The sequence below is a fragment of the Cygnus olor genome, chromosome Z (assembly GCF_009769625.2).
Source record: "Cygnus olor isolate bCygOlo1 chromosome Z, bCygOlo1.pri.v2, whole genome shotgun sequence".
Classification (NCBI taxonomy): Eukaryota; Metazoa; Chordata; class Aves; order Anseriformes; family Anatidae; genus Cygnus; species Cygnus olor.
Window position 1 is genome coordinate 46,913,151 of NC_049198.1, and position 13,314 is coordinate 46,926,464.

Sequence of the window (13,314 nt, forward strand, 5' to 3'; positions counted from 1 at the left end):
TTCTAAGTTTACACTTGGTTTAACTTTTATTCAAAGAAGAAAGGTGACAATTAGGACTGTTCTGCTCTGGCCAGACACCTGTACTTAGATATATTAAAACCAGATTTATCAAACAATCATAAATTTTATTTACACTTTGAAAACTCATTTCTAAAGTTTCGCAACTTTCCTACAGACTACAACCATTAAAAGCAAGCCAACAGTTTTTATTTTAAGTGTACACTGGTTCTTTTGTCTGTACGTGACAGCAATTCATTTGAGCACTGCATTCCATGGACTAGGTACAATACCCCAGTAATCATTCCTGAAGCACTCATTCCATTCACTCTGAATCTTAGACGAAAAACACAAAGATGTGCCTATAACATTTATAGTGGTGTTCTGAAGATCTAAAACCTGCTTTTTAATATATCTTGGAAATTCCTATCTTAGTGGCTGAAGAGCTATTCACCATTTCTAAGTGCTGGAAAAGCAAATCTCTGGGTATGATGGAGTATGTAATTTCACAGCTGAATAAATCCAGTAATCTTTCAAAAGTGGCTACTAAATCAAACCTTCTGCACATGATTAAACCAGTAGCTTCAAGCAAGTTGCTTTTAAATAAGGTGAGAAGAACTTTAGTCACTAAGAAGCTGAAACAGTACAAATAACCTAACTCCAGGATACACCAACACTTTGAATAGTGTCTGTTCTGATCATTCATCTCAAAAAACAGCTGACCCAGAAAACCAAAAATAAAGGATTTAACTGAAGTGAAAGAACTTCTATAAAAGAAGGCATACAGGCAACAAGCCATACACTTCGAAAAGAAGTGACTTAAGGAGAATTACAGACAAATCCAAAAGTATATGAACAGTACAGAGAAGTGTCTGCTTGCTCCCTAAAAATCAAATGCATCAATTGAAACTACTAGGTGTTATACTCAAATACAGTTATTCATAAAATGTTCAATTTAAACCAAGAAATTACACGTAATAGGAGTATCTTTACTATTACAGATTTAGACAGGTACAAAAAGAATAGGAAAAAATAAACAAAAACCCATCAACTATTTCTGAATCCAAATCCTTCTCTTTGGTTCAGAAAGTTTTGAATATTGCTATATTCTTTCTCCTGTTTCTTTACTCTTCCAGATACAAATCATGACTGGCTACTCTCAGGGACCAGATACTGGGCCTGCTGAATCTTTGGTTTGATCCTGCATAGCTGTTCTTTTGTTACATTAATATATACACCAGTCTTTAACTAACCAATCCACTGCAAATATGCATGGGGGCAACAACTGCCTTACTACCAATGTAAAAAGCCAGCAGTAAATAGAACAGCAAATATGACTGTCCATTTTCTTAGGAAAAAGTCTAGATATCGGATTTAGTCCTTGCATAAACAAGTATATCTTTGTTTGGATGGGATTTTTGTGTGTTAAGCTGAGTGTCCAAGTCTGCTTTTCCTTGATAAAAACAGTAACTGATTTGTCATGGAATATTTTGAGAAGAAAGAATATTTGAGATTTGTACAACAAAATACTTGATCCAAAACAGCATTATTTTCTAAATCATTAAATGAATTTGACTCACAATAATAAAAGAAAAACTGAAAGGAAAATTCTTAAATCTGCAGTTTTCCAAAGAGAAAACAGTACTTACACAAACACAATGTCCCCTCTTTTTGAATATGCAGGAATAGCACTGGCAATTGTTGCAAAACCATATGAGTATATAATAGCTTCCTCTGTCCTCATGAATTTTGCTAGTCGGTCTTCTAATTCTAGGTGCACGTCTGTTTGAGAGAAAAATTACGAAGTTGAAAGCAGTTACACTGCCTGAGATATCAGGAAGACTAACTAAACTAAGACTAACTTGCTAAGAGCAACCTAATTGAATTAAATAATTGTTCATTTTTAGGAAGAGTGTTAAAACAATACCTTCCTAAAAAAACAGCTACAATTAAAACAGCCTTACTTAAACTGACAAGTAACCCAATATTAATCAGAAACTTTCATAGATTAGAAAAATATTTAAGTAATGTCGTTCTCTTGTAATCTTATGCAATGGAAATTAAGATCTGCTTGTGTTTAGACCACAAGTAAATGATGCAGGGTTCCCGGTCTGTTACAAGGGATCATCATTACTTTGATCAGACAATACTTAGCAATGTAATTTATAGCAATTAAAGAGATCCTTTTGGCAGACTGTCAGTTCTTCCAAGACGATGTTTCCACTGCACATAGCACAGCCGTCATTACAACGGAAAATTGTTCTTGTCAGGCTGCAATCACATACCACCTCCTGAATGCAATTCAGCCTATTTAAAAGGTCACCATCTCCATGCCAGAGATTACTCATCCTTAAGACAAACTGACACAACTCTACACACATGCATTTCCCAAACCAATTTTGCCAAAATGATCTGCGTTTGCAACAAAATACCACTAAACGAAGAGATTAAGAGCAATACAACACAGTCAGGGAATTGTTGCTTCAGAACCAGCCAGAAGCTAAAAGGTGACCATAGCATTAAGTATTGTGCCTAAGCAAAATAACCTGTATCGGGCAAACAGTTATTTTAATTGTGCAATACTCTTGTCACTACACGCTTCTGCTAGCAAATGTAATTCAAAGAATTACATCCTTTATCAGCTGAAAATAACACAGGATGGAAGGGCAAACAGAGATCTTTAGGATGTGACTTGGAAGATCACCCTTTGCCAAAGGTTACCTTCTTGCAATTATTCAAAATTCATTGAAAGTAAATTCAAATGAACCAATATAAAAAAAATACACATTAACCAAGCCTAAAAGGCTATTGGAGATATCAACATTGCCATTTCTGGCCAGATATTAACAGCAAAGGTATAGCTAGAAAGGGCTTTGTAAAAAAATTACTTTGTTATAGGAAATATATCTAGTCTAACCTTTCCTCAAAAGGGCACATCCACCTGATTTGTATATGCATAGAGTAAAAGTAGAAAGTATATCTTCAAAGACATCTGGGGGTTTTGGTCAACGGCGGGCTCAACATGAGAAAGCAGTGTGCTCTGGCAGCCAAAACTGCATTTCAGGTTGCATTAAACACAGCATAGCCATCCAGCTGAAAGAGCTCATTCTCTTCCTATATTTACCACTGGTGTGGCCTCACCTTGAATACTGTGTGCGGTTCTGGGTTCTAAAACTTAAAAAGATGTTAAGATACTTGAAAGCATCTAAATGAGGGCAACAAAGCTGGTAAAAGGGCTGGAAGGCATGTCCTGTGAGGAGAGGCTGAGGACACACTCGGGATGTCCAGCCTGGAGAAGAGGAGGCCAAGAGGTGACCTCATGGCTCCCTGCAACTCCCTGAGGAGGGGAAGAGCAGAGGGAGGTGCTGGCCTCTGATCCCTGGGAACCACTGACATGGCATGTGGGAACGGGAGAAAGCTGCACCAGGAGAGGTTCAGACTGAACAGTAGAAAAAACTTCTTTACCATGAGGGTGGTCAAACACTGGAACAGGTTTGCTACTAAGGTCGTTGATGTCCTATGCCTCTCGGTGTTCAAAAGGCGTTTGGATAATGTCCTTAATAACATGCTTCAACTTTCAGTTAGCCCTAAAGTAGTCAGGCAGTTGGACTTAATGATCTGAGAGAGATAAGAGGGGCAGGCGCTGAGCTCTGCTCTCTGGGGACAGCGACAGGACCCGAGGGAACGGCATGGAGCTGGGACAGGGGAGGGTCAGGCTGGGTGTGAGGGAAAGGTTCTGCACCCAGAGGGTGGTCGGGCACTGGGACAGGCTCCCCAGGGAGTGGTCATGGCACTGAGCCTGCCGGTTCAAGAACCATTTGGACAATGCTCTCAGACATAAGGGTTGATTTTGGGGTGGTCCTGTGCACAACCAGGAGCTGGATTCGATGATCCTTGCAGGTTCCCTTCCAACTGAAATATTCTAAATAACAGCCTCCCAATTGTCAAGTACAATTTTATCTATAGGATGTAAACTATAAATCTTGAACAATCCTTTCCTAATGTTTACCTGAGCATGAGAAATGAAACAAAAGAAAAAGGAATTCTTTTGTGTTTTTTTTCAATGGCTTTTACTGAAAACAAAACGTTTATTCACTTATTATTTGAAAGTTTTCTTTTGCTGTATTTCACTTTGATCCAGCTGCATTAGATATAGAAAACATTTGTACAAGTCTAGAATAGCCTATCTTCTCCAAAGCATTTGGAAGGAAGTACTGGTTGCAGTTATCTAAGCTACTTTCTTGACAGATATTTTAGGAAGTCTTTTCTTCAGAATCTTTGCAACTTTTTCTGTATTTTTACATGGTCTTCAGAACAAATGAAACAATCTGCAGTAAGGTTGCAAAACAGAACGGAGGAACCTTGCTTCAAGTATTGAAAAACAAGTCCAAGAACAATCTTCTTCTGGACAACAAGCATCAAAAAAGGAGGCTGGCCTTGTGGCAAATAAAACATGATATAAACAACATTCAGCCCAAAACGTTCTTTTTGAAGCCTCATCAGTAGAAAATAAAGAATAAGGGGAAACAGGGACTTAACTATTACACTGAGTGCCCAGCTGTTGATATCCAACAGGGAAAAATGTTTTGCTTGAGCATAAAAGACCACCTACTTTCTCTAACCAATAAATTGGAAGAGACAAAGAGGCCACCACAGTTAAAAATGAAAACTTGCAAGCTTTGCGTTGAGCTTTACTCAGCAAGAGCAAACATTACACTGAGGGAAGGCTTAGTAAAAACAGTGGGCAAAAGAAGTACTGTCAGCAGTAATCAGATAGTGAATACAATCAGATTCACGTTAAGGAAAGAAAAATTTACAAGCCTAGTAAATTTTGCCAAGGGCAGAACATTTAAGTTTACAGAAAGCAAGAACCACGAGTCAGAGCAAGATACACCATACACAAAGTTGATACATCATCAAGCTTACAGCACTATTAGTTAGCATTTTACTAACATTCTACTATGTTAAAAACAGAATATTACTTGACCCTCCATTCTTCATTGCAATGATTTCCTTTACATCACTTGGATTAACCTACGTTAAGTAAAATTTGCAAACACTACCTAGGTTATATCTGCAGAGACAAAGATATGACTGGAACATCTTTCTGCGTACTTATGAAACCTTAAAAAAGCTACTACAGTCAAAAAGTGCTGTGAAGTACCAGTTTATAATCTAGCATGTGCTCACATGCAAATCAAGAGCAGAGGAACTCAGATCCAAAACCCACATCTCCTTTTATATATTTTATCTGGTGGCCTTTCCTGATCTTCCCAGTTCTGAAGGGTGCTGAAATTATGGCTGCCAGGCAACCAACAGGAGCCTTAAAAAAAAAAAAAAAAAAAAAAAGAAGAACACACCACCACCCCTCACACACTTGTATCTCACCTGTCTGAACAGAATATTGCCATACAGGTTCAGTCCTGTGTGAATATACTAACATTTCAAGGTTATCACAGGATAAAGGCATGGCTGCGTTTTTCCGTATATGCAGCACAAAACAGTAATTTCTTAATAGGGACTCATTAAATGTATAAAATCCCTGCAAACAGGCAGAGAGAATAAAGAGATCTCTAACACTGATATGAAATACCAACCCCTAGGAGGAGATAATTCTGAGTGAGAACAATTAATAATCAATGTAGCAATAAGAGTAAGCTATGTCGTTCTGGACACAACATAACTCATTTACCAACCTCACAGCACACAGAATATCCTGAGGCATAGAACAGTACTCAAGTAAAAAATGTTTCCAATCAGAAATTCAAAAGCCTACAATACTCAGAATGTTTAAACTCAAGAAGAAATGGGAAGCCATTTGGGGATCCAAGAAGAATAGCAGCCTTGTCTCAATTTCAAAGCCAATTCTGACCTTTTCTTTCGCAGAAGAGGTAATGTATGTAACATCATTTCTTCACTAGAGATGTCATGCAGCAATACCATGGATTACATGCCCTGTTTTGTGAAATGGGGCATTTACCAAAAAAATCCAGAAGCTAATGACAAGTAATTCAGATAAACACTAATGGTGTACAGCTTGGATCTTAGGATTACACCTGTAAAGAGGGCAGGAAAAAAAGCCAAAGAATCTCTCAATTAACCAAGAAAATCAACTTTTAACTAGTCTGTTCTGAAAACTTACTACAAAGAAGCACTAAATTAAAAATTTCACAACTCTTGCTATTAACCTGAACTAAAAAGTGAAGGAACATAAGCCCACAAGTTTCCTTGAGCTTTTCAGTGTTTTTTAAACCTTATATGAATTCCGACAGATCAATGCTTAGCTCTGGTTACTAAGGGAATCCAGCTTCCTAAAAGCTCACTGGTAATTAAGAGGCTACTATCACCTTCTTTAGAAATGAATTGCGGCTCTAGAATGCTGAACAGTCTGTAAGATTGCTGTCAAAGACTCAACTTTGTTCTGATATATAAACATATAACAAATCAAAATAGGTACAGCAACTACATGATCAATTAAGGGTCTAGCTTGATTAATGAAAAAGTGCAAGTCAGTCATGAATTCAAGTCAAGGCTAAAGGAAGCCAACTCTACAAAGTCATTTCAGTACAAACACACTGTCAATTCCATCACCTCTGGGAAGAGACAAAAAAGTTCACAAGACATAAGCTGATGTTTTCAGCCTGCAACTGCACAGTTATTCATTTATTACTCTTTGGTTTCCACACAGTATTTCATAATACGAATGCCTGTAAAGAACTACTTCCAGAGGCTGATATTTAACAACTTGCTTCTTCTTACCAAGAATTAAGAAAACACTCAGTAACACCCTCTCACATCATAAAAACTCTCAATTACAACATTAAAGTCACGAGTAAAGGAAAACTTCATTCTTACTACAGCACTAGATACACTTAACTAATGAAAAATGGGAAGAGAAAACAGAAATCAGACTGCCCTCTTGCGGTCTACTCAAAAACATATTTGTAAACTACACTGAAATTCACCATGCTAGATAAATTTCTAATTTATTTATTTTCACTGCCTACTGTGGTGACCAAAGCTAAAACAGAAAATATTTAACTTTGTAACTCTCCTCCAACACCAGCATTAGAAAGTAAGAAAGAAAAGAAAATTTATAAAATGAATAAGAAACAAAACTACCAACAATAAATGCTACTAATCCTTACCAGTTACAGTAAAAACTGTGGGAAAGGGTAACTGTTCTTCACAGTAATAATTTGCTTCTTAAACACAGGACTGCTTTGGTGAACTTACCACATCAGTCTGAAAACCATTAAAGGTAGATTAAGAAAAAATTACTGACCAAAAGTACCATAGAATCCTCTAGGTCCACAAGTACCAACTCCATATTTCTTCAGAGATGCTTGGGCTGCGCTCTTTAACACAAAAGAATTATGTGAAACATATGTTCCTACAATAGCTCACTAATTCTATACAATTCACACTGACAATTCATCGTGCAACATGACCAGCTTTACAGAAAGTTTAATAATGTACTGACTTCTGTATTACACAAGTGTTAAAAGTGACATTCATTGTATTCTACTGATTGAGGACATTATACTCTAACTTGATAAGTAGCTAGCCATAAGTAAGCACACAGGTAAAATTTTAGTAAAAAGACAAACTTAATAAATCTTATAATTTTGTGCTATTTATCTTTCCTTGCTGCTTTAGCAGCGTATTTCCTTGACAAAGCTTCCGCTTTCTGAAGTAATTCTTAATTTCAAGGTAACACACAAACTAAAAGAGGAACAGCCACACAATATATAGTAACTGAAAGAACTCACCTTAACCTTCTCGTTATCCAAAAGTCCGAGAAAATTGAACGATGCAAAGTTTATACATTCTTTGCCATTAACAGTGATTTTATGGGTGGGAGGACTGAAAAATAAATTAGAGACATATTCTTATGAATGAACATTTAGCATTTTCACACAGTCAAACAGAGATGAGTTTTGTTTTTTCCAATAAAAAAAGAAAATCTGCATTTTCAAGATTCCCTCCTTCCATTTCTTTACCAATTGATGAGTAACAGTTTAGTGTCAAGGCACATTAATAATACCAGTCTCAACAAATTCAGTATCCTCCTGGAAACTAGGCTAAGGCACACAGGATATAAGGAGGTGATTGGTGACAGCCAACATGGCTTCACTAAGGGCAGATCGTGCCTGACAAATCTGGTGGCCTTCCACCATGGGATTGCAGCATTGGTGGATAGGGAAAGAGCAACTGACATCATCTACCTGGACTTGTGCAAAGCATTTGACACTGTCCCATGTGACAGCGCTCTCAAAACAACTTATACCAATGAAGTGCCAAGTACCTAGCCACAAAATCAGTTTCTTCTTAAGTGTTCTGTAATTGCTTACCTCCCTCTGCACTGCCTAATCAGAAGTTGGTAAACATTAATATTCAGGAAAAATACAATACTACAAAAAAATACAGACCCAGAATGAAGACTAAGATAGAAGTATCCCCTCAATATTAAAAACAAAAATAAAACAAAAAGAAAACCTTAGATTAAAACACTCAAAATGAGAAAGATTTTTTTTTATATAAAATAATCCTGATAAGATTGCAAAAGTAAGACCTTGTCTTCACTAGTAAATCCTGTTCTGTCATCTAAAAATTAAATTATTTATATAAGCTTCTAGGAATATGGAAATTCTTTGTTAGATATATGCTTAACAATACGGACATCAAGTATTTGAGCTGAAATAAAGAAAAATTTATTTTGATTAGACTTACCCTGAAACAATGTTGTAGTTGAGCGCTGGGTGATCTTTCGGTACAGGAGGAACAAGTGGCTCTGGCTGCCATTCTTCAATCAACTCTTCCTTTTCCTGAAGGACAGAAAAAAAGTATTACTTAAAAAGGATTTCCATTAGAAAAGTCATTGTACTCTAATAAACAGTTGATAATACTTATATGAGAAATGACATGTCCTGCATATCAGCTTCCTGAGACGGTTGGGATTGGTATTATCTCAGTGTGTTCAACTACGGGTCTCTGAATTCCTCAAGGAGAAGGACACGTAAAGAAAGATACCCCAATTGTGTCTGTACATAAAAAAATCTCATGATATCATAATAAAAGGAATAGATACTAACTTGATGCCCTTGCCATATTTTAATCAATACTATTTCTCTCAATCTACTATTTCTGCAAATCTTCCTCTAGTGGGTAACTGAACACAAATTATATAATAATTGAATATAAACTGCCTCACTTCACATTCTCAAGTCTTCAACTGAGCTGTTTAAGCAACTGTGGCATTAAGATGCTAAGCAAAATAATACAAACATAAGCAGGACACAATAGAGAATACAAACTGCCAAATGCTCAAGAAATGGCAGCAACAACTACTAAACCGCATATCCCCCACCTAACCACGGAAGAATACCCAAAGCACGCTCATTTTCAAAGTGCTTTAAGCAATACAGAAAACCTCAGTTAAATGACTTTCTGAAGGACATGCTCTGGACCAGCATGACAACTGCATTAGAATAGTTGGTCAAATCAGCAACTATTAAGGCATAACACCAAAACTGTTCTTTGTACCAACAAAGCAGAACTTTTCATGAGGATTATTTACTAGTAAAACAGCAGGTACCATACCTGTTAACAAATTAACTTTGACTACAACTGTGCTACATTTCTATTATTTCAAAATGCAGTACAATATTTAAGGCTACTTATGTTAATACCTAAAATATGAGAGCTGTAATTGATTCTTAAAAAACAACTCAATAGTATTATTTTCTATTTTAATTTTTTATCAAATACACATTTCCAAGTCTTCAAAGAAAAAATTAAGATAGTGAAAATCAAAAGGAAACTATATGAAACAGTATATGTTTACTCTCCTGTATTTTCATCACTTTCTTTTTACTAAACGAACGAATAACTTTGCTTCTAGACATTACTAATGAATAATTTTGTTTATAGTTATTTCTAGAATATAAAGGAATAACCCAAGAGATCTACAAAGGTTTACTGCAAAGCACAAATGGAAATTTCAATGGCCCTGTATTTCAGAATAGATACCTTTTTATATGAGCATAGTAATCCGTATTTCTAATATTTTACAGATGTCCTTTAAATACCTTTTTATTTTACCTTTTCATGTTAGATTTCTTACTGGAATTTTTTCCATGAGGCATATGCTTTAAAGGACGTAAAATGCCATTAACACATGTAACACAATTAAATATATTCAGTATTTTGATGTGGGTACACTTATATCAGAAAAAGTGCTCAGTTTCTTTAATGACTGCAGGAGAGATCACCAGAGCCCTGCACACAGTTCCTGTACATCTACTGAAATGCTGCTTCATATATTAAGGAAAGAGCTAAGCATTAATCCTGAGCTTACTCATCTGCCTTGTACTAGTGCCATTCACACACATGTCAAACAGTAGATTTTAATGCTTCAACTAAAAAAACCCAAACAACAAAGCACCAGAGACAGACGATTAATAAATCAAGCTGTCCATCAATACTATTGACAACTATTTAGTAGCTCATTGTAAACCTCACACTCAACAAGATTCCGCAAATACCTTCAGAATCCTATGGTAGAAGATTACCAGATGATATACCCTATAAAGATTAACATGTATCATACTACCAAAATGGTGGAAAAGTAGTACCTTAATTACGGTTAGCCTCCCAGTGAAACAACAATCCTAACTGTGTGCGCTCCGCTCCGCTGATCCAAAACAGAGATTAACATTCTGATCTTGGATCAAAACATAGTAACACGCATCTCTATATCATATTGCTATTAAAAAATCCAAAATGTAATTTAACACTAAATGTGCTGACCCACAGCACTGTAAGCCCATAGCTGGTACAGTACATTCCTCTCCCAGACGTAAATACTTTCTTGTTCCTTTTGTTAGCAGAGGCGGTCTTGAAAGTGGACAATAGCATCCTTCAGAAAATGATCCAGCATGAAAACTAGTTTAGCAAAAGCAAAATGGATATAAAGCTAAGATGAAGGCCACAACAAACTAGTCCCAACCTAGACTGGCCGATGCTACTGCAAAAACACACTGTAGGAAACAAAGCAACGTTAACTATATGACGTTAAAACTGTTACTGCTCATTCTGTCACCACACCCCCTGACAAAGAGTCCTTCCCCAGTTCTCTTGTAGGCCCCCTTGAAGTACTGGAAGACGGCTACAAGGTCTGCCCACAACCTTTCCTGCTTCAGGCTGAACAACCCCAAATCCTTCAGCCTGTTGTCATGAGAGAGGTGCTCCAGCCCTTTGATTATCTTCATGGCCCTCCTCTGGACTCATTCTAATAGGCCCATGACCTTCTTATGATTCTTATGACGTTCTATATTCTTACACTGCTCCCTCATGTTCAGTTTTTCATCCACCAACATCCTCAATTCCTACTCAGAACTGCTTTCAATCCTCTCATCACCCAGCCTGCACTTGTGCTTGGGATTGCCCCAACCCAGAAGCAGGACCTTGCACTTGGCCTTGTTGAACCTCATGAGGTTTGCACAGCCCCACCTCTCAAGCCTGTCCAGGTCCCTCTGGATGGCATCCCTTCCCTCCAGCATGTTGACCACACCACGCAGCTTGGTGTCATCAGCAAACGTGCTGAGGGTGCACTCCATCCCACTGCCCATGTCACCAACAAAGACGTTAAACAGCGCCGGTTCCAATACTAACCCCTGAGGAACACCACTCATCACTGATCTCCACCTGGACATTGAGCTGTTGGCCACAACTCTTTGGGTGCGACCACCCAGATAATTCCTTACCCACCGAGTGGTCCATCCATCAAATCCACATCTCTCCAATTTGAGACAGGGATATCACGGCGGACAGTATCAAATGCTTTGCACAAGTCCAGGTAGATGATGTCAGTTGCTCTTCCCCTATCCACCAATGCTGTAACCCCATAATAGAAGGCCACCAGATTTGTCAGGCACCACCTGCCCTTAGTGAAGCCATGTTGGCTGTCACCAATCACCTCCTTATTCTCCATGTGCCTTAGCCTAGTTTCCAGGAGGATCTGCTCCATGATCTTGCCAGGAACAGAGGTGAGACTGACTGGCCTGTAGTTCCCTGGATCTTCCTTTTTTCCCTTGTTAAAAATGGGGGTTATGTTCCTCCTCTCCCAGTCAGTGGTAGCTTTACCACACTGCCACAACTTCTCAACTATGACAGACAGCGGCTTAGCAACCTCATCTGCGAGTTCCCTTAGAGCCCTCGGATATACATACACAAGCGAAGACTAATCCTCATTCTCCACAACAGCACTTCACTGATTCCAGCTCCCATTCCTTCTCCTCACCCATTGCATTATGTCATTTTGTTTTATGATAGACATAGGAACAAACATCTGCATCTTCCTATCTCATGTCTTCTGTTTTCACATATGTTTAGCACAGGTATAAGTTTACCAAGAGTTTCTGTGGTAAAAGTTCCATTATTATGGTGCGGGATTGGAGATGTCTGTATCCAAAACGAGTACCAGTTTCAATGTAAAAAAGGGATCCATGCTGCAAATAGGCCAGTCCATACCTCGTCCTTCTTCCATTTACCACCTATCTCAGTACACTGGCCTTCCCTGCTGACTTTTCACGAAACATGACCATTGCCTTCTGACCAAAAAGGCAGCAGAATGAGGCTTTCATACAGTGACCCCACATTCAGAACTTCTATCTTGTACCTTCTAAATTCACACTAAATTTCAGACCAATACAAACATTTATTTTCAAGCATATGGAGAAACCAAAGTTTAATTCACACTGTAACATCCTCAATATACACTTAATTCACTTATTTCTCTTCAGATCACTGTACTTGAAAACACTCATTTGATGAAAAAAAAGAAAGCTACCAATTTCTCCTCTCTCGGGCTGTAACATTAGTGAACTCTTCTCTCAGCTCTTCCTCTTTCCCCTTTGTAGGTATTTTTAATTTACATAACTATACATTTTATGTTAAAATTTAAATGCTAAAATAAATTTTTTATGAATATTTCATGGGGAAATATAAACATGTTTATATTTTATACTAAATACAATAATTAAACAATTGTATAATATTTATATAAACATTTAAAATATTAGATAAATATACACACATATAAATATATACAATGTTTTGGGTTGACTTGGTGATGGTGTTGGTGGGTTTTAACTTTTAAACACCAGATACCTTGGGTAAGAGAAATACTTTGGTGTAAACACATCCAACCCATATTATATTTAAACAAGTTATTTTTTTCATTTTCAAAAAAAAAAAAAAGATAGGAATTACTTGTGCTAGTAGAGAGCTGTCTTCATGAAGATGTTTTGAAAC

General features: G+C 37.3%; 1 protein-coding gene across 2 annotated transcripts in view; it reads right to left on the reverse strand.

The window, feature by feature from the left end:
- The window catches only part of SPTLC1 (serine palmitoyltransferase long chain base subunit 1), a 34,097-nt gene that overhangs the window by 15,533 nt on the left and 5,250 nt on the right, over positions 1–13,314 (reverse strand). For both annotated transcript variants that reach the window (XM_040541652.1, XM_040541653.1), the window contains exons 3-6: positions 8,731–8,825; positions 7,770–7,863; positions 7,283–7,355; positions 1,647–1,779 (exon numbers count right to left, since the gene is read on the reverse strand). In XM_040541652.1, coding sequence (XP_040397586.1) covers positions 1,647–1,779; positions 7,283–7,355; positions 7,770–7,863; positions 8,731–8,825 — 395 coding nt within the window. The remainder of the gene's footprint in view (positions 1–1,646; positions 1,780–7,282; positions 7,356–7,769; positions 7,864–8,730; positions 8,826–13,314) is intronic.